Source organism: Terrapene carolina, unplaced genomic scaffold (assembly GCF_002925995.2).
Source record: "Terrapene carolina triunguis isolate 2854851 unplaced genomic scaffold, T_m_triunguis-2.0 Scaffold42, whole genome shotgun sequence".
NCBI classification, from domain to species: domain Eukaryota; kingdom Metazoa; phylum Chordata; order Testudines; family Emydidae; genus Terrapene; species Terrapene triunguis.
The window spans coordinates 44,706,555-44,728,636 of NW_020664393.1; the positions used below are offsets into that span (position 1 = coordinate 44,706,555).

The 22,082-nt window shown below is 40.6% G+C and overlaps 1 protein-coding gene across 1 annotated transcript in view; it reads left to right on the top strand.

The window, feature by feature from the left end:
* The window catches only part of CSMD1 (CUB and Sushi multiple domains 1), a 1,543,069-nt gene that overhangs the window by 536,201 nt on the left and 984,786 nt on the right, over positions 1 to 22,082 (top strand). The window contains exon 4 of the mRNA XM_029912248.1: positions 19,814 to 20,008. Within this exon, the coding sequence (XP_029768108.1) occupies positions 19,814 to 20,008 (195 nt within the window). The remainder of the gene's footprint in view (positions 1 to 19,813; positions 20,009 to 22,082) is intronic.

Sequence of the window (22,082 nt, forward strand, 5' to 3'; positions counted from 1 at the left end):
TCAAACAGAATAATAGAAATTAGAGAGGGAAAAAAAAGACTTTTTAAGATAAACTTCATATTAACATTTCAGTAGGAAAATTGTCATGTATAGAGGGCTAATTCTTCCCTGATTTACACCAGTCTCACTGCATACACTTAATGCTGTTTCACAACTGAGACTACAATTGGTGAAATTCATTCAAGTGCAGAGAGACAAATCAAAGGTGTTTTTGTTGTTGTCCCTCCTAAGGTCCTGATTCTGCCTCTATTTTGAATCGGCAGACTGCTGTCATCTATTTTAGGTACTTATACAGCACCTGTTACCATAGTATCAGAGTGCTTCACAAACTTTATCCTCCCAATACCCCACTCAGGGAGGGAAGTTCTGTTTGTCCCCATTTTATAGATGGAAAAGTGAAGCAAAGAGAGGCTATGTGACTTGCCGAAGGTCACACAGGAAGTCTGTGGAGGAACTTGAACCCGGTTCTCCTAAGTCTTAGGCTAATGCTCCAACCACTAGATAAATCTTTCTCTCTCTTCTGCTGCATCACTGCAAAGCACCATTAGAGCTTTTTTTTTTTTTTAAATAACTGGGACTTTTATTCTACTTTAACTGAAATATCCCTATACCCTTATACACTAAGTACAGTTCACTGCTATGCTGTGCTGTACTGTATCTAAGTTCACTTCACTTATATACTGTGAACTTTGATGTTTTTGTTGAAATATATAGCAAAGATGAAAATAGCCAGCTACAGTGGTGGCCAAATTCCATAATTATCCCTGTTGATTTTTGGAGAGAGTTTTTCAAAATTTTCTGGATATTCCAGGGTGTTGAATCAATACAGTCTTCATTTTGTAGAAAATGATGTCTAAACTTGGATCTTTTTTTACATTATATATATATAAACGTGAATGTGTAATTTGTCGGTTTAATTGTGAGATCATATTAGTCATGATTAAGTCTCAGTGTTTGCACTGGAGGTCATGGAAATCACAGGTTTTGTGACTTTCTGTGACCTCTGTGCAGGGGTGACAGTAATACAAAATTCTTACTGGTGCGGGGGCCCAGAGCGGGCCCCCGGAAGGGGCGAGCCATCTGGTGGAAGGGGCGGGACTGGGGGGTCAGCATCCCCCAGCCAGCCCATTCGTGCTGCCTGGCCTGTGCCACACGGGGCTCCGGCGGTGATTTAAAAGGGCCTGAGTCTCCGGCCGCTGCTGCAGTAGCAGTGGCCCCTTTTAAATCGATGGCCCTGGGGCAGCTGCCCCTTTAATGTCGTTGCCTCTTTTGCCCCCTCCCTCCCCCCGTGTCGGCGGCCCTGCCGGTAAGGTCTCAGTTTTACCCCTGCCTCCGTGACTTCTGCAGTGGCTTGTGTGCCTGGCCTGGGGGCCACCTGGGCCAGTCACACCAGCTGCTGCTGGGGCAGTCTTGCCCTCCCGTCCCGGCGGCTGGAGTTTGGGTGTGGGGAGACTCAGGGCTGGGGATTGGGGTGCAGGATCGTGCTTACCTGAGGGGCTCACCAGAAGGGCAACAGGAAGTTCCCTCCCTCAGCTCTTAACTCCATGTCCTGCCTCTGCCCACAGGCACCTCCCCTGCAGCTCCCATTGGCTCCAGTTCCCAACCAATGGGAGCTGCAGAACTGGGGCTTGGGGTGGAGCAGAGGCAGCACGTGGAGCTCAGGAGCTGGGTAGGGAGCCTTCCCCAGGCTCGTTAACCCTCCCCTACAGCACCCCTGGTGCCCCCCGGATTGTGCTCCCCCCCAAGCATCCACGGCGCCTGCCCGGGCCATCCCCTGCAGCACCCGCGGCACCCCCAGGGCCATCCCTCCGAGCTGTGCCCCCCCAAATTTTAGTCAGGGGTATATAGTAAAGATCACGGACAAGTCACGGGCCATGAATTTTTGTTTACATCCCGAGACCTGTCCATAACTTTTACTAAAAATACCCGTGACTAAAATTTATCCTTAGTTATGATATCATTTCATATCTTCCCTTTATCTAATATGATTTGATTAAATGCAACATGTAGGAAAATCTCTATCATTTGTAACAAGAAACTTATATTTTGTCTCTCTAGTAATGTTTCTCTCTCTTTTAATTTTTTAAACAGTCACACTCTTTGAGGATTAAATAATATAATCATTCAAATAAGTATAAGTTATGATGCAGTTAAACTAAAGTCACACTCACTTTGGCAACATTTAGGTAAGGATGAACAGTTTTTGAATACATTTTCCAACATAACTGTATTAGGAAAAAGCAAACTTTTCTTCACTGTCAGAAATGCGTGTGTATAAAAGGTGCCCTAACAGAGTAGACCATATGGATCTATTTAGTACGTTATCATGGGCTCAGGCAACATATTATGTGTCCTGTGTCCTCCTTTTTCAATCTATAATTTATTATTCTATATATCATACAGGAATATATGGGGAAATCCTTTCTCTGTTCCATAGGTACTTTATGCCCTGGAGCCTGAGGAACAATATCCCTTGTAGCTTTGTAATCTAGCTACTGTAGCTGTAATTGTCATTCTTGCTCATATAAATATCTCATCTCTTTCTGAATCTTGCAAAATAATTTGCTTCCATAATTTTCTGCTTTAATTAATACCACAGTTGAAGTTGATTGTGCAGAGTGGTGTTGTTTTTTTTAAATCTCGTTAAGAACATAAGAACTCGCATAGTGGATCGGACCAATAGTGCATTTTGTCAAATGTCTGTCTCTGACAGTGGCCACTATCAGGTATTTCAAACATGCAAGAAACACAGCAGTAGCTAATTATGGAATAAGATGCCCAGAAGGAAAGTTTCTTCCTAATCCTATTACTTACAGGTTGGTTTGTGCCCTGAAGTATGAGTGTTTATATCTCTTCAAAAACTTTATTTTTTTTTTTTACAATTGCAACTCTGAATGTTCCTGTTATCCATAGAAATATCCAGTGTCGAAGTGTTGCCTTCTAATTGCATTTCCTCGTTCTTATAATAAGGATTAGGGGAAATGGGAATGGCTGGGGTTTCACGAAACCATTCATTATTTTATTATACCTCTATCATGATTCATTTCCCTTCCTCTCTTTTCCTGTCTAATTATTTTTTCCTCCTGCTGTTTGTATGCTCTTATCCTCCCTTCTCTTTCTTCTCCTAGTTATTTATTTTACTCGAATTAAAGAAGCACCCATGTGTCCCTAAATGCTGGTCAAACATTTCCCTTCTCTGGACCTATTTTGTTTCACACATGCCAATTTTAGATGAAGTAAACAATAATGAATACAATATTGAAGGTGAAAACACAATATACTGATTTATATCACTACATTATGCAATTTTATGGATTACTCTCTAATCCTGTGAATACATCCAAATAGCCTACTGCCCTTTGCAACTGCTACTTTACAGTGAGGAGAAGTTGCCTTCATTAAGATATCTACAATATTCTTAGATTTTTTTTTTCCTGAAATGGTCTAGCTAATTCAGAATCCATGGGCATTTATGAAACCATCAGTGCATACGAAATCTTTAAATTATTTCTCCATTAGGAGTTATATTGCTGTTATCTTCATCATATTTCATCAATTACCATGTAGCTTACTAGCAACATTTAATTATAATTATATACTTCTGGATCTCCTCATCTTCCATATTTTTTACTAACTAAGGTCCACTTCTTTCAAACTGATTTGTTCACATAAACGCCTGTGTCTGTGGTGAATCTCATTTACCTGAGTTACTATCCATGTGTATGAAGGGGTCTGCACCAATGTGTGCATTTGTCAGAGTGGGGCATAAAACAATAGTTTCTGTGTTCTCCAAAATTCACTCTTATTTACCTAATTTCTCCAGATTACTAATGAATACTAGATTAAAGAATCCGGAAGTCCCAGATTCCCTGAACACACCACTATTAAATGATTTTCACTCAGAATAATCACTATTCCCACTTTTTCATAGATGCTAAAGATGGAATAAGCAATTCTCCATTCCATCTCCTGTCATCGAGTCTATCCTTGCTTCCTTGTATTTCTTTCTTTGATTATCAGGATTGTAATCCCTAACAGAACAGGATTTTACACATTTTAGATTTAGAATCACACAAATGTAGGCCTGGAAAAGACCTCAAGAGGTTATCTAATCCAGGCCCCTGCACTGAGGCAGACCAGACCTGACAGATGTTTGTCTTCAATTTGTTCTTTAAAACCTCCAATGGCGGGGATTCCACAACCTCCCTTGGTGGACATGGAAAATAATTGATTACCTTGCTTCTGACATAAGACCCACTAACATCTTTGAAGACTGTTATCATGTCTGTCCCCCACCGAGTCTTCTTTCCTCAAAACTAAACATGACCAACTTTTTTAAAAAAAAATCTCATAGCTCAGGTTTTCTAAACCTTTTTGGTTTTGGTTTTGTTTTATTCCTCTCCTCTGGACTCCCTTCAGTTTGTTCACATCTCTCCTAAAGTGTGGCACCCAGAACTGGACACTGTATTCCATCTCTGTCTTCATCATTGTCAAGTGGAATGGGATAATTACCTCCCCTACCCTAATTATGACACTGTTAATACTCTCCAGAATGATATTAGCCTTTTTCACAGCTACTTCACCTTGTTGACTCAGCAGAACTACTGCCTAGCTCAGGGATCGGCAACCTTTGGCATGTGGCAGGCCAGGCCAGTTTGTTTACCTGCCATGTCCGCAGGTTCGGCCGATCGCAGATCCCACTGGTCGCGGTTTGCCGCTCCAGGCCAATGGGGGCTGCAGGATGTGGCCAAGGGATGTGCTGGACGCTGCTTCCCGCAGCCCCCATTGGCCTGGAGTGGCGAACCGCGGCCAATGGGAGCCGCGATCGGCCAAACCTTCGGATGCGGCAGGTAAACAAACCGGCCCAGCCCAGCCCGCCAGGGCGCTTACCCTGGCGGGCCGCATGCCAAAGGTTGCCAATCCCTGAGCTAGCTAGTTATTTCCCACTTTGTAATTGTGTTATTTTGATCCTATTATCACCATTTAAACACAATCAGTTTAGTTCCTATTGGACATCTCTCAGTATTCCAAACCCCATTCATGCAGAGAGGACCCAGAAGTTGGGTATTCCTAAAATGGCTAAATGGATTTTGTTGAAAATATATAACTTTAGGAGAAAACACAAGAGCTTGATTACTGCCAATGTAGTGCCATACTCATACTGATAGCATCTTACTCCACAAGTCATGTCTTTGACTTCAGTGAGGAAGGTAATGCTGAATGGGCCTGATTTTCATTAACATTAATGCACCTTTAGACCATTCCTACATTCACTTTAAGATGCCATGAAGTCCCAGAGCACTGTAGGTGGCATCAGTGTAAATGAGAATCAGGCCCAATGCACATTAGGAAGGATGTGAGAATTTGACCTATCAGGATTATCTATAAAGTGCTGAGCACCCAAGCTGCCCCACCTGGCTTATGCAGGGAAGGTGCAGAGACCCTGTGCTGCTTTATCAAGGACCCCCTGTGCTGCTCTAATGAGGCCATTGTGTGATTTTGCCACTACCAAAATTATTGTGTGATCTTGTGCAAATTACTAATGGCTAGATTCTGACTCATTCTATATGTCTACACAATGGAATAACAGGAAGTAATAATCCCCCCTTCCATCTATAAACAGGCTACATGGACCTTGAATTCAAGCACATAATAGTAAGTAAATATTAAGAATATTGTGCACATATATAACTTCCATCAGATGGAATATAATGCAATTGTATTACTTTTGTTGGTGCAATTATCTACAATATTAACTATAATTCATACTTTGACCTTGCTGATTAAGCATCTATACAGACATAGTGATCTTATGTACTGTAATTTATATCTATATCTTTTAATACCTTGGTAAACCTATTTAAACGAGACAGCTCACTGCTTACTTTCAACCACCCTTCTTGTATATTAAGATAACATTTCAAATATTAACTTGTAAATTATTTAAGACTAGATTGGCTTCACCCTTACTCAGCCATGAAAGGAAGGAGGAGTAAATTGCCTCCATTCTAGTTCATGCCGCCACTCAAGTCTGCTCAGATTATCATTCTGGCCATGGAGAAGTGAGCGGAGACTACTCACTCACTGCTGCCCACTCTGAGCAAGAGGACAGAGAAGGGAATAGGAAATGCCATGCTGCACCTCCGTCCCCTCATCACTAGCCAGCATAGCTGACTTGGGTGCCCAATATGGCGTGTGAGCTGCTCCATGAAAAAGGGAGATAGTAAGTTACTTTGCTTAGAGCCAGAGGGAAGCATGGAAGGAGTTCTGACTCTGAGTCACAGTTTTCTGGTCTGCGCCAGGATGTGAGTAGCTACTCACTGCCACTTACAGCAAATTGTAAAGTTGCAATCTACTGTCAGAGAGTATATAAGAAAGTTCATATATAGGCATATTTTTAGTCCAAATATAGAAGGTCACTTGATAAAACTGAAAGTTAAAAATTAGTAATAGTGAAGTTTAAAGGCAGTTTGAGCTGAACAAATAGTGTTGTGGCATTCTGTACTATAACCCTTAATTATTTAAAGCAGTATGTTTTCACAGTTAAGTCACTCAAAAACCTGCAACATATCTGTACTATAGAAGTCAGAGCCAAACTGAAGGTAAACCTTAGAAAAGAAATCAATACCTGTCAAAACAGTTGTGATATTTAATGTCATGTTTGACTGAATAACACTGGAGCCTAACAAATGTAACTGTAGGTTGTTATGTAATAGACACTGTGAAGGCATGTACTACCCCTTTACAGGACAGGCTGGAGCCTACAGCTGGGACAGCCTGGGATTTAATCAAGGGGACCTTGTCCTCTCCTGGAGGCTGGGGTGTATAAGCAGGAAGAGGAAACTGAACAAGGGGGCTGCAGTGGTGGCTGTTTCTCTCAGGTTGCAGGAGACCAGCCCTACCAGACTCAGAGACTTGGTGTTATGCACTTTAAGTTTGGGAGCTCTGAACCAGAGTCCAGAGCAAGGATATTTTTTGTTTTCTTATAGTTGCGCCTGTCCAGAAGCCTTATTAAAACAGGGACATACTATTTTCTTGATATGTGTTGTCTACTCTTTGCCCTAGGCTGTTAAAACAAACTGATTGCTGCCCAACCAGGGGAAATTAAGGTGGGGAACACCTGCAGTCCTTCACTGAGCTGCAAGGGGACACACAATGTCTATCCACACCCTTACACATCTGCTGTAGTAAACTGACATCACTGCTCCTTGGATTCTCTCACGCTTTACAAAATATCCTGTATATGAAGAAGAAAGGGAAAATATGGATATTTTATTGGGGAAAAAAAAGCCTTTTCTTTTCACAAATTGGCACTGAAAAGACCATGAATTTTCTCAGCTGAGTCACTGCTTGGAATTATTTACCAAATACTTTAGTCTGTAATTTGTTGAGTGTTTTATAGTACAAATTCAAGTTGTTTTTATTAGGCATGCAAATTACATGGCAGGTATCTTCTCCCTGATTGGATGCCAGTACTTCTTTAGAATCAGGTTTGCAGGGTAAATTCTCACAGCTGACGTTGAAAGTCACTTTCTGCCAACTGGCTGCAGTATTTCCTTAAGGCCTCAATTCAGGAAATCACCTGAGTATGTTCTTAAGTCCATCTCTGTGCAGTACAGCACTTCAGTATTGACTTCTCTAGGACTTAAACACATGCTAAAAATTTAGTATGTGCTTAAGTGTTGCCCTGAGTGGGGGTGCTTTTCTGAACTGGAGCTTGAAATTGTATCTTTTAGTTACATAGACTGCCATGCTACTCCTGCTCTCTGCCTTGGAGCCTCTGGCCAGCTGCTCCCGGGAGCCTCCTGCTTGCTGTGCAGAGCGGGGACGGGGGGAGGAGCGCAGATATCAGGGTGTCCCCCTCCCGCCACCTGTGTACCCCATCTCTACAGAGTGGGGGGAGGGGGACACGACAGAGCTCAGGACAGAACTCAGGACGGAGGGAGCTTGCTGGCAGCTGTTGCTGTGTCTGAACAAACAGGCTTCAGACTGCTGACTGCCAGTCTACTTAAAAGGGCAGCGTACTTAAAGGGGCAGCATGTGTCTCTCTCTGTCTCACACTCACCTACCAACACACACTTGTATTATTCTTGTATTCTTGTATTATTATCATTGTTGTTACTTGATACTTCTTTCAAAGTGTGTTGTTTTAGATTTTTGACTGGTCTATGCATTTCATAATTATAATTTCTCTCTTGCACTTAAATTTAATTCTTTGTTCGTTGTTTAGTGAGTTCTAAAATGCCTAACCTCTCCTGGCTGGAGTAATTATCCCTATGGTAACTTTTAAAAAATATATATTATATGTAGGATTTTTGTTTCTACTGGTGGTGCACATCTGCACATTACCTCTATGGTGCACATAACAAAATTCATTCCGCACATGGATGGAAAAAATAGAGGGAACACTGGATGACCCTTTTATCTTTGCAAACCTAAGTCCTGCCCCAATGGGGTAATCAACTGGGAGCTCTGTGCTTCTCAGGTTGGTGGCATTTAATATGATTTTTGTCTGTCATATTTTTCTGCAAGAAACTATGATTGTGCCCATAGTGTCACAGAGATCTTCACAGACACTGCCAGTACTGCAGGGAATAACCTCATCACTTTTTCTGTCTCCTTTGAGTTCTTATGTCTCTCTTTATTAAAAAGAAGGCTCCTCGGATCTATGATAATACAAATGATCAATAAAAAGGCTTCCATTGAATTGAATACAGGATCTGCTGTCCCAGCACATCTTTTGGAAGACTACTCAAATGAGTCTTCAATTATAAGGATCTACAAACAGGTACCAAGATCTTGGTTTACAAGGCAATTGTCATCCCCCCCCTTGCCTATGGGTGTGAGACCTGGGTAACCTACAAACAACATTTCAAGCAGCTGGAGTGGTTCCAGCAGTTCTGCCTCAGGAGGATTCTCAGGATCAGCTGGGAAGACCGGCGCACTAACATCAGCGTTCTCTTTGTGGCCAACATCAGCAGTATAGAAGTGCAGGTCATTTCAAAGACGTACTGAAATTACATCTTAAAAAGGGAGGCATCAACCCAACAAACTGGGAGGACTTGGCACAGAACAGAACACAGTGGCGCCACATTATACACCAAGCCACAGCTCACTTTGAGGAGAACAGATGTGCTCATGAGACAGAGAAGGGACAAAGGAGGAAAGAAAGGGCACAACACTTCAGACAACAACTATGTCTCCTCCAAGATTACACCTGTCACTTCTGTGGGAAAATCGGCAGAGCTAGAATTGGGCTCCTCAGCCACTTAAAAACTCACCAATAAAGCCCTTTGACAGAGAGACATCATCCACTCAGCGAGGGATAGCCAAAGACGATTATTTCTATTTCCTCACATTCAAACACAATGCTCTCTGGCGGCTTTGATGTTCTGGGTCTTTTGTTTGTTTGTTTTGTTTGTTTTTACCCTCTTTCCCTTTCTTTCCTTTATCCTTCTATCCTGTTTGCCACTGAATATGATAGAATGAATAGTGTCCATTCCCTCTGTGCCCCAGCACGCTTTTTTTTCAGTTTTCCTTTTCCCACTCTAACTTTTTAAATGATGATGATATGGATGAAAAAATTTGAAGATGTGAAAAAGTTGCCTTTCGGAATGGAAATGACTTTGAAATTTTTCATGAAACTTTTTTGCCCATCTCTAATAACTATATGCATCTGCTACAAGATGAATATCTGAGTCAGAAACAGCCTTTGTGTCTGTTCAGCCTGGGAGATTAGCATTACTTACATGGGTTAGTGCCTATGGGGGTTCCTTATTTCTGGATTGGGCCTATGGCAGAAAGAAGATCTTAGGTCACTTTAGAAAGCAGTGCTAACAATGGCATTGGAATAAATTTTCTGTTTAGGTTCATAACCATTGTAGCTATTGAGGTAATTCCTGTCCTCTGTGACAAGCCTGGTTTGTTCAGCAGGACAGAGTGGAATATATCCTTCCCCAGGTTGCTGTTGCCTTTACTGCATCCTTAAAGCTTCCATTGTCCCTCCTGGTTCTGCACCCCAGTTATGCCAGGGAGTAATCAATGATTCTGTGTAATGACAGATCTCCTAGTCCAGCTGCCCATGTGGTATCCTGATGTGAACTAGGAGCCATGACAGAGCTAGGCTCTGCAGCACATAGAGGGTGAAGACCCCTTATATCAACATCTTTGAAAATGGTTTCAGTCTTTATTCTTTTTTGCTAACATGGTATTTGATTTTTATACAAATATTGTGGTGTTGAGAAGAGTGAGTGAAGTGGAAATTGCCTCTGTCTTATCATTGTCTTCCTCTGGCTTTCTCTACTTCGCCTCCTAACGCTTTTTTATGTACACTTGTGCCATGCATGCTTCTCAGGGTATTTAGGTATGAGACTAAATGTTAGTATGATACATTTCAGCCATTTGGCCAAAATATCATGAGATCTTCATCAGACCCATTAAATATATTTATTTTATCTGTGCAATCTCCTGTGCCCTTGACTTTCTCCAGGAAGCTCCTGAACTTTTTCCTAGAGGTGCATTTCCAAAGGTGATGTGCAAGTGATCTGGCTGACTCTCCCCCTTTGTGATGTCTCCCAGCTCTTCTGCTCAAATTACGTCTGTGGTATTATGAAGAACACAGGAGGCAGGAACAGAGGGCTCATGAGACAGCAAGTGGCAGGGTGGACTAGGCCCACAGGCCCCTTGATGGAGGCCTCAGTGTCCTGAAACTCCTTTCCCAGAAAAGGACCAGTAGAGGATTCCTCCAAGCAGCCTACTGTGGTTGCAGGTGATGCAGCCAATCAGAGAGGTTGCAGGGAGCAGACAATCAGGGCCCAAGAGGGCCATATAAAAGGAGCTGCAGAGCCAGAGACAGTCAGTTCCTTGCTGGAGTTGAAGGAGTGCAGGCGGTGCCCCTGGCTAGCCAAATGGAACTGTAGCATAATGGACAGCTCAGCACAGGCAGGGACTGGGGCAGAAGGAAGAGCTCCTAGGTGGCTGCTGGGCCTGAACTTAGATGACCTCTGAGGCAAGGGCGAAGCTTTAGAGAAGGCTGGAGCTGTGGAGTAGTGTCCCAGGGAACTGAAAGCAGTGTAGTTAAAGGGACATGGTGGCATGTGGCTGCTATTCTTATGGTCCCTGGGGAACTGGCCTACAATTGGACAATGATAAACCCCCAGAAGGGATTTGGAACTCTTAGTGGCCCAGCTAAAGAGCTGGGACTAGAGTAGTCCAAGAAGGTAAAACCATTGCATCCAGAGAGGAAGCCCTGGGCTACAGCCTGATACCAGGGCTGGGACTATTTAAAGACCATAGACACACCTGGGTGCACATGAGAGGTGGTGTTACCTGGGGTTTTCAGAACCCAAAGCAATGGTAACTTAACTGTTTCTCTCCAGGTGGTGTCAGGAATAAATCAATGGGAACACAGTTTTTCTGTCTGCTGAATAAAAGCATGCTTGCTTGTACCAATCATTTAAAACTACTATTTATTACATATTAAGAACACTCATACACAGTAGGTTTAGGACATCCCAGGTATAGTTACCCATAGTCTGAGATGGTTTCGAATGATTACCAGGTAGGCTTCCAGAGGGCCCTCTTTCCATCTAGCTGAGAGGGAGTTTAAATCTCAGCTCCTTACCCTAAGAAAAGCTCCCTTGGATTGTTTCAAGGTATTTTACTTTTACCTAAACTTTTTATAGCTAACTCTAACAAAACACAAAACCCAGAGTTCCCCAAAGTGTGGAAGGCACGGAGGAATGTTGGGAGGGGGGAGGGGCGTGGCGTGGCTGGACCAGCCCCCACAGGGGGTGGGGAGGGAGCACCATCCAGTTCCTCCCTGCCGCCAGCTCTGCTCTGGTCCTGCCCCCCAGCTATGTCCCCGGCACCTGGCCCTGAGCCTGGCCCCATCCCCAGACTTGGGGTGGCTTTGCTCCTAGCCCCGTGCCAGCCCCCAGCTTTGGCCACTGGCCAGGGGCCCTGTTCCTGGCCTGGGCCCGAGGCTAGGGGCAGGGGTGGGGCCATGAGTGGAGTTGCACCTGGCCACAGTCCCGGCTGCCAGTCCCCACTGCAGCCCGGCTGTGGCTCCACCTCTGCCCTCAGTCCCTAGCCACATCTCCATCCCTGGCCCACTTCCAGCCCAAGACCCCAGCTGCAGCTCTAGCCTCGGCCCCCTCACTCGTACCCGCATCCCCTGAGCTGTGCCCTGCCTGTGGGCCCAAGCTTCAGGGGGCGGGGAGTGACATGGACAGGGGTAAAGGTGGGGGCATGACACTCAAAAGTTTGGGGACCACTGACATAACCTGTAGTGACTCCTAGTGGGTCAGCTTAATCAGCTCTATTGGGTCACTAATTCTCCTAATTTCAACAAACAAATTATCTCAAAACATTTCTAGCCAAAACAACAATATGGTAGGGGCACCTAAAACCAAAGTTGCTATTCACTCACTCTCTGTCCGATCCTCCCATTCTAATTAAACTGCAATTATACAGCTGTCTGGTCTTTTCTCACAAAGGCCGAAGATCATGCCAAGCTATGTGATATTTGATTTTCAGCTGGCAGTGACTGAACCTACAAAATGGCTGACTGCAGTACTGTCAAGCTCTGGGATACATGCAGGAATGTCAAATTCCGGGGTAACAGTGGGTGCCATGCTATTACACAGCACAAATGAGACAGGACTGCCTGTTCAGCAGCTTAAGTTCAGGAAAGCTTCCTTAATGTTATCTTTACAGTAACAGAGGCAGAGGAGGAGATATAAAATAAATCCTCATGGAGCTACAGAAATCACTGAGGAGAAAAAGCAGAGAATGGTTGCGCTCTAATAATTAAATAGAGGGGAGAAAGTGGTGGGATAACAGCCCTGCACCAACTCCCCTTCCCTTGACAAATCCCCAGGCCCCCTCACCTCCCTTCCTTCAATAGGTATGACCATGTTTGTTGATTTGTTGCTTGTCCACCTTCTGTGTTGTTGCTGAGATGTACTGACTGCAACGTATGTCACTGCTGGCCAGCGTACAGATGATAAAACCTAGGTGCTCCTACGTGGAGGTAGAAGCATCCATTTTTGGAGCCTTCTGGACTCTTTCCCCAGAGCTTCATGAGCATAGTGTAGCTGATGGTCATGACATCTGCATAGCCAGATATGTTACACCACATGCCACTGAAATCATTGTCAGACTCAGTATATACCTGATATGTTCAGCAGCAGTCAAGCAGTTGGTTTTGTAGCGTCTCAAAATCCCTTTAATGCATTTAGATGTTCAATTCCCATTTAAAGCTAATGACACTTGGTTTATTTCAAAATTCACTGCCTTCCTTTCCAAGTGAAAGGTATATTTCTTTGACTATTGTCTTTTCTAACATAAATACATAGCAATATATAAAAAAAAATACCCCTAAAACGTTATCAAAACCAGACACTCCACTAACTCACTTCTACCCCTGAGGAAAGGTTGAGAGAACAAACAACATGTGACAGATGTGGAATCACATTGCTTAATGCACAAATGGAAGGTGCTCAGATATTACAGTGATGAAAGCAGTAGAAGAACATATATAGATTAGAATCACAGCAGTTGATTGTGTTCATTACAAGAAGCCATGATATATATTTTGATTTCAATATGCCATAATCTGTGCTGGTGTTTGTTTGTGATTCTTCCTGTGTTATGGTGAATATGTGACCAGTATTCTCAAGTAGCTGGTAAAGAAACTAAGTGGGTCTAGTAAAAGATTTAAAGGCAATCATCAGAAACAGTACACACAGATTTTTAAATGTAAGAAAATCCCCAGCAACGAAAGCACATAGTTCATCTCCAGGCAGGGAACAAACTAATACATTTAAGATTCTGTTAGTTCATGTTTGTAGTGGTTTACATAGTGCATATACTTGGAGTTTTAAGCTTCAGCGAGAGTATCAAAAAGTCAAAATGTAAACAGTCTGATACAGGCCATCAGGGACCTAGTTTGCAAATGAACGTGCTTAATGAAATTTCATTGATTGTATGCACTCTTGAAAAATGTTGCCAGTCCTCAGCTAAATTTTTGCAGACCTTATGTGGTATAGCCTTTTGTCACTGTACATTAATGAGTACTAATCCTCTATTTTAACACTGTATTTTTCACTTTTTCCTTGGAAAGGATTTTAATATAACTTGCATCTAATGATTTAAAAGATTGGGTTAAACAATTGATATGACATCCTAATTAAGTCATTGAATTGTTACCATATGTATTTACATAGTTTTACTGAATGACTTTTCTGTGAGCATAATTAGAGTGATAGCTAATGTTTACAACTGGGGGAGGCCAAACTTTGTCCATGCAGGGGTCACAATGACAACTTGATAGTAGCTTTTGCGGTGCACAAAAATGGAACAAAGTGCAGCTTTCTTCACATGGCAATATGGTTTCTTGAGACAATAGGTCCCAGCATGTCATGACCCATTTTGATCTGAACTGAGGCCTGTAGTCTTCCTGGTCAATGCCACGATCCTAAAACTGAAGATGGGACTGTAGAACTCCTTGGGCTATACCTTGGCCTTCAAATTTAACTATATATCTGCTTATTAAACACCAGTATTATTCTGATGCTTTAAACACATAGGCTCTATCTATTGACTTTCATCTAAAAGAAACGCAGTTCTCTGCAGTAAGTCAAACATAGGAAAAGTTTCTCAAGAACAATAATAGGTCAGCTCAGTTTCTGAAAACCTTTATCTTCAATGCAGTACTACCTTGACTGTCCTCAATGTCACAGTGGATACTAAATAACTTCAGATAATTAAGGGCTTTCATAAATGAGGATCCAGGAGCCTGCAGAGTTTATAAGCTCTACATGTGAGTGGCTGCACAGTTGGTAAATTGTATAGGAAACAGCATTTGTTCTGTAGACCTTATTAACACAGCAGGTGAATGACCTTTTATTGAGGAGCTTATATCCCACCTCCCTTATCTGCTGAAGTCAAATCTTAAGGTAGATCTCTGACCTTTGCATATGATAGCTTTGATCAGCTGGAATTTAAATAATCAAAGGTACCACTGTGTTACATATTTTTTATGAAGCTTCAGAGGCCTAATACATTTTATGTGCACACCTCGAAACAGTAAAAATTGTGTAGATGGACCTGTGCAGCTACTTAAATTTACTTTGATGACATTTTTAGAAAAGGACATAAATAATGTAATCCAATGCTTCATCTTGACAAGCAGTGGCATCTTGTGAACTATTACATATTTTATTGAGCTTGGCTGTCATTCTCAGATCACTCATCTTGTACTATTTTCAAGAGGTTTTTTTTGTATATGTGCCATCCTCAGAAATCAGGCCCCATTATTTCTAGTAGTTCTTCACAGATGCAGAGTTAGGAAAACTCATTAGTCTGACAAAAGTCATACCTTAGAATAGCTTTTGTACATGGAGAGCAGGTGGAGTTGGTGCAGTATGATTTTGTCAGGTGTTAGCCAGTGCCAGCCATTATATATTTGGCAGGTGTGTAAATAACCCTTAGACTGGCTGTGATATCTTATTACTTGAGAATGCAGTTTGTCAGAATACAAGATACCTATGATTAATGTACTTTTTAGATAGCACACCCATTCTTTAAAACTGTGTTAGAAACTGAGTTGTACGAACAGTACTACAGAAACTGACCTATGTTGAAACTGCAACAGATTATGGAGTCATAGAAATGTAGCACTGGAAGGGACCACAAGAGGTTATCTATTCCAGCCCCCTGTGTTGAGGCAGGACCAAGTATAGCTAGACCATCCCTGACAGGTGTCTGTCTAACCTGTTCTTATAAACCTTCAATGACAGGGATTCAACAATCTCCCTTGGTAACGTAATCCAGTGTCTAATTATCCTTATAGTAGAAAGTTTTTCTCAATATCTAACTTAAAGCTCTCTTGGTGCAAACGGAGCTGATTACCTCTCGTCGTACCCTTGGAAATGGAGAACAATTGATCAGTCCTCTTTACAATAAACTTACATATTTCAAAACTGTTATCAAGTCCAACCCAGAGTGTTCTCTTCTGTAGACTAAATATGCCCACTTTTTTCAACTGTTATAGTACTCTGTGTATTAAGAATTGCATTTGAAAAATAACAGGTAGGCTCTTGCTTCCAAGCCATGTAATAAATCTGAATCTAAGCCATGTAATAAAAGTCCTGAGAAATAAACAAAGGGACTGCTGCAAGTTTGACCTGTTCTGTCTTGAACGATCAAAGACAGCTCTGGTTTTCCCAAACCATGTTCTAACAAAAGTCATTGCTAAAAATCATCTTTTTAAATATAGCCATCTTAACTTGGAAAGCCATTAAATTACTTGTTAATGTATAATGTGTTTATTACCCAATTTACAAATCAGTCTGAGTGATAATGCATTATAATGTTTATATTCACAGCCAATTACTCTAAGCTTGTAAAATGACCTCACCTTGTATTTATGTGAAATACATCTCTTTTAGTGTTACATTTTTTCTACATATAATTAAATATATGACTTTCCTTACATTTTTTCACCATAAATAAGTGCAATCTAAACAAACATCACAAAACCTATGATTTTTTTTGTTTCGCTTTTCACCAAAAAGTTTAGTAGCGATTGGACGTCTAACATAGTGAATGACAGTGAAAACGAGGTAGGATCTGAGGCCTAAATGGGGAAAGAACAAGCTAAAAATTACTTAGATATCTTCAAGTCACCAGGGCCTGATGAAATACATCTTGGGATACTCAAGGAGCTGACTGAGGCTCCTGAGCCATTAGAGATTATCTCAAAAGTCATAGAAGACAGGGGAGATTCCAGAGGACTGGAAAATGGCACTATATTTGCCCATCTATAAAACAGGGAATAAGAACAACCCAGAGAATTACAGACCATCAGCTTAACTTCAGTACCCACAAAGATAATGGAGCAAATAATTAAGCAATCAGTTTGCAACCACCTAGAAGATAAGGTGATAAGTAACAGTCAGCATGGATTTGGCAAGAACAAATCATGTCAATCTGACCTAATAGCTTTCTTTGACAGAGTAACAAGCCTTGTGGATGGAGGGAAGTGGTAGGTGTAGTATATCTTGACTTTAGTAAGGCTTTTGGTACTGCCTTGCATGACCTTCTCATAAACAAACTAGGGAAATACAACCTTGATGGAGAGACTAAAATGTGGGTGCATAACTGATTGGAAAACTGTTCCCAGAGAATAATCATCAGCGGTTCAGATCCAGCTGGAAGGGCATATTGAGTGGGGTCCCATAGGGATCAGTTCTGGGTCCAATTCTGTTCAATATCTTCATCAGTGATTTAGATAATGGCATAGTGTACACATACAAAGTTTGTGGAGTATATCAAGCTGGGAGGGATTGCAAGTGCTTGGGAGGATTGTTTTGAATTTTTATCGTAACTGGAGAAATGGTCTGAAGTAAATAGGAAGAAATTCAATAAAGGACAAATGTAAAATACTCCACTTTGGAAGGAAGGAACTGCACACATACAAAACAGGAAATGACTGCTTAGGAACGAGTACTGCACAAAGGAATCTGGGGGTCATAGTGGATCACAAGCTAAATGGGAGTCAACAGTGTAACGCTGTTGCAAAAAAACCCCAAACCCCATCATTCTGGGATATATTAGCAGGAGTGTTGTAAGCAAGTCACGAGAAGTAATTGTTCCTCTCTACTTTGCGCTGATTAGGCCTCAACTATAGTATTGTGTCCAGTTCAGGAAAGATGTGGACAAATTGGAGAAAGTCCAGAGAAGAGCAACAAAAAAGATTAAATGTCTAGAAAACATGAACTCTGAGGGAAGATTGAAAAAATTGGGTTTGTGGAGAAGAGAAGACTGAGAGGGGCATGATAACAGTTTTCAAGTACATGAAAGGTTGTTACAAGGAGGAGGGAGAAAAAATGTTCTCCTTAACCTCTGAGAATAGGACAAGAAGCAATGGGCTTCAATTGCAGCAGGGGCAGTTTAGGTTGGACATTAGGAAAAACTTCCTAACTGTCAGGGTAGTTAAGCAGTGGACTAAATTGCCTAGGGAGGTTGTGGAATCTCCATTACTAGTGATTTTTAAGAGCAGGTTAGACAAACATCTATCAGGGCTTGTCTAGATGATATTGCAAGCTCCCTTCCAGTCCTATGATTCTATGAAAGTAGTTGATATGAAGATATCTTCTGGGTTGTTTTTCTGTAAGCTTGATCTTCATTCTGGAAACAATGAAGTTTCTAGCTTTTCTGGTTGCACATAACCTTAGTGTGACATATTGGTTCAAGCAGGAGACAGGAGGTTTTATTCCCAGCCTTGCAACTGACTCACTGCACTGCTTTTAGAAAATCATATAACCCCTCTGTAACTTAGTTTACCTACCCATCTATAAAATAAGCAGAATATTTGCCTATCTCACCAGAGTGTTGCATGACTTAATTACCACATTTAATGTTTGTAAAGTGCTTTGAGAGCCTCTGGTGAAAAGAACTGCATAAGTGTAAAGAAGTAGTATTTTAATGTTTTAAAAATCAATGCATTCTTTAAAGTTTGGACCTATAACCTGAACTTGCTTTCTATATTTTGTTGGGGTTTTGAGTTAAGTGTAATTATGACCATTTCAATGCCAATGCTGCTAACGGCTATACTGATGAACAACATGGGATATGCATCCAGCAAATGCACTTGTCTAATGCAGTGGGACATACCGGGTAATTAGCATTGATGTAGTGCTTTATGTCTCCAAAGTGCTGTACAAATATTACTAATTAATCCTCTCAACACCCCTGTGAGGTAAGAATCGCTGTCTTTATTTTGCAAGTGGGGAAATTGAACAGAGAGGTTAAATGATTTTCCCACCACCACACACACATTTGGAAGCTGAGCATGAATTAGACTAAACCATTCCTTGCTCCTACTTTTCTGCTGAATGCATTTACCTCACGTACTCTGATGTTTCATACATTTGAATGGATATTCCATTGGATATAGCTGTCAAATATACACACAGAATTCCAACACTAAATGTTTTAAACAATTTTAGCTGTATTGTTTTGGGATTGACTCTGATAGCAGGGGATTGGACTAGATGCAGGAGGACTGTTCCGGTCCTATATCTTTGTTGCTAAAACAACAGACATATAAATATAGACCACTGCTAGGTCACCAAACCAGTGGTCTTGTTTTGTAGGTTGATGGATTCATTGCTAAAATTGATGGGTAGTTTAAACTGTCTGCATCAAAAGAGCAATGCTTTCAAATGGTAGAGATTTTTCTGCAAAAAAGTAAGAATTCTGTCCATTCTCCCCACTCTAACATCAATTTTTTAGTCATTTTCCCATTTTCTGTCTACTCCTAGACTAATGTCAACAAGATTGTGCAGGCTATTTCTTAAAAATAAGAAATCCTCTAATACGTGGAATATTTTGAATATTGTCTCTATTGTGTCATCATCTGACTATCTATTTGACAGTGTCTGGAGTTTTTAAAAATATTCTGCCCCAACTTGTGGGAGAATTAGCTTGATTTATATAGCATTTTGTTGTTTGTCTGTGTGAGTCAATGGACGTGTGAATAACTTATTGAGAGAATGCTAAATCCAAGGATTGAGTTTGAAATGTAGTTGTGAAAGTGGTGAGGTCCATAGTAAATCTTACATCTTGTGGAAATACATTCCATGGTCCAATTACAGGTTTTTTATATTAGAAATCAAAGTAGAAAAAAAAGTGTTTAACAGTGATTCAGTAAGGATTATATGTCACTTATAATGTAATATGAATTATCTATTTTCCCATAAGATTTAACTGTAAGTTTTTTCTCTTCTTCTTTTTATTTCAACAGTTCTACCTAGCCACACTTGTGGAAACCCGGGAGAAATACCTAAGGGAGTACTTCATGGATCAAGGTTCAATATAGGAGACAAAATTAGATATAGCTGTATCTCAGGCTACATCCTGGAGGGCCATGCAATGTTAACATGTATTGTGAGTCCTGGAAATGGTGCATCGTGGGATTTTCCAGCTCCATTTTGCAGAGGTACAAAATGTGAATTAATGGAGAAAACATTTACCTATATGCATTAAAATAAATACAAAGAAGACTAAGATAGTGATGAAATAGAATAAGTTTTTATTTTAGGATGGTTATAGGTAATGCTAAAGTAACTTGCTGAATTCACTAGTTCTGTGTTAACTGACCATTATTTTTCTTAATGTCATTAAACTATATTGTTTTATCTAAAATATAAACCTGTGCAATGGTGGAATTGTAGCAATGTATAAATTGGGATTCATAGTACTTCCTTAACTCTCAGGGGTTTGGTGTGGATAAGTACATTAAAGATAGTGAGGTGCTCAGATATTACAGTGATAGATGTAGTCCTGGGCAATTTTTAAAAAAATAATAGTTTATGCATCAAAAATGCAGTTTGGGGTCAGCCGACCATATTCATGAATACAGATCAAAATTGGTGAATAGTTTTTGCTAGATTTTATTTTAAAACGGACTGTTTAGTTTCAAAAGGTTTAGTTTCAATATTTCTGAATTGAAATGTTATGACTTTTTGTTTCAAAATGACATTTCATTTAGAAATTTAGCTAATTTTATTTTAAAAAGAGGGTATAAACCACCTCAAAATGAAACAAAGCAATCAAAAAGAAAAAAAGGGAAACTTGTTTTGAGTCAAACAATATTTTGTTCGATACACCCTCCCTCCCCCATGAATGTCTTTCAGTATGAAGAGAAAGAAAATTAAAAAAAAAAAACATTTGTAATTGACTTGAAACAATTTTGGGGGATTTTTCAGTTTGGCCACCAAAACAAAAAATCAATTTGCTCACTCTGTGTGAGTACCACAGATAGTGGTCACAATTAAAGTGGTGATTGTCAACATTTGTCATAGTGTAGAAATAGCTGGCAGGTACTGACTTTTTTATATATATATTTCTGCTATATCAGTACCAGAATAGCCCAAATTCTTAATCCATTCCCATCTGTAATAGTTTCTGTCAAGAATACCTTTCATTGAAAGCTTTAATAATCTATATAGAAGTACTCTAAATAGTGAAATTTATAAAAAAGGAAGAAAAAAAATCTTGATTATTAAGTTGTTAATAAAGACAAATCTCACAAAAGTTTCAACCATATCCAGTGTATGTATATTCAGTTCAGAGCAGCACGGGAACTCCATATATTTTCTTAAATTGAAAACAAGGAGAAAATGTGTGACTTTTTTTCAAATCTGTCAGTTGTAGTAATCTTTTTCTTCAATAATAGTTCTGTCTGAACTTTTTCAAGTTAATGGTGTTAACTGAGCATCAGTCTGAAAACACTTTTCTTTTTGATACTCTGCAGGGTGCTCTCAAATACCTTCTGTTTTGAGAAATATTACTAATTCTAGCTGTATTTCCAATTTTAAGTATAGGGAATATCAGTGGAACTGAGTATTTTAAAAACTGGAATGAAATTAAGTGCACCTTCTGTACCTAAGTGAACCATACCATGGAATTCACCCCATTGAAGAAGAGTCAGATGAAGCCCTAAAAACCTCTCTAAAGCAGTGCAAGGACTAAATGAACTGCAGAGCCTTGGATGGGCCTTCTGTAATGGAGTGATCTTTTTCCCACCCATCAGAGAAATTATTCAAAAGATGCACTGAATTGTATAAGTAGAGACACTGGATTGCTGCATTTTAAAATCCATGTTCTGCTAATTTTGCAATTACTTTCCTTAATATTTTCAGGTGCATTAGCAACTGTTGTCAAGTAATTATGTACTTGCTGAACAAAGTGGCATTTCTAATAGAGATTCATGACTCAGGCTGGGGAAATTGCAACCTCAGTCTTGTATTTTGTCAACTATTCACTTTTCTGAACAGTTGTGGCAGGCTTCAAATAACATCACTAAAAGTATAGTGCTCAAGTGATACTTTATGGAATAGAATTGCAGAGCAGATTCTATGATGTCATTCAAGGAATTCTGGCAGCACAGTGAAGGTCTAGCTAGTGTGTAGTTTTGAGGTAGCTTAGCTACTCTGCCATAAAAAAAACATATTTTAAGTTAATTCGACTACGGCAGATTTTCCTGGCACTGGAATAATAGTGCAATGAGA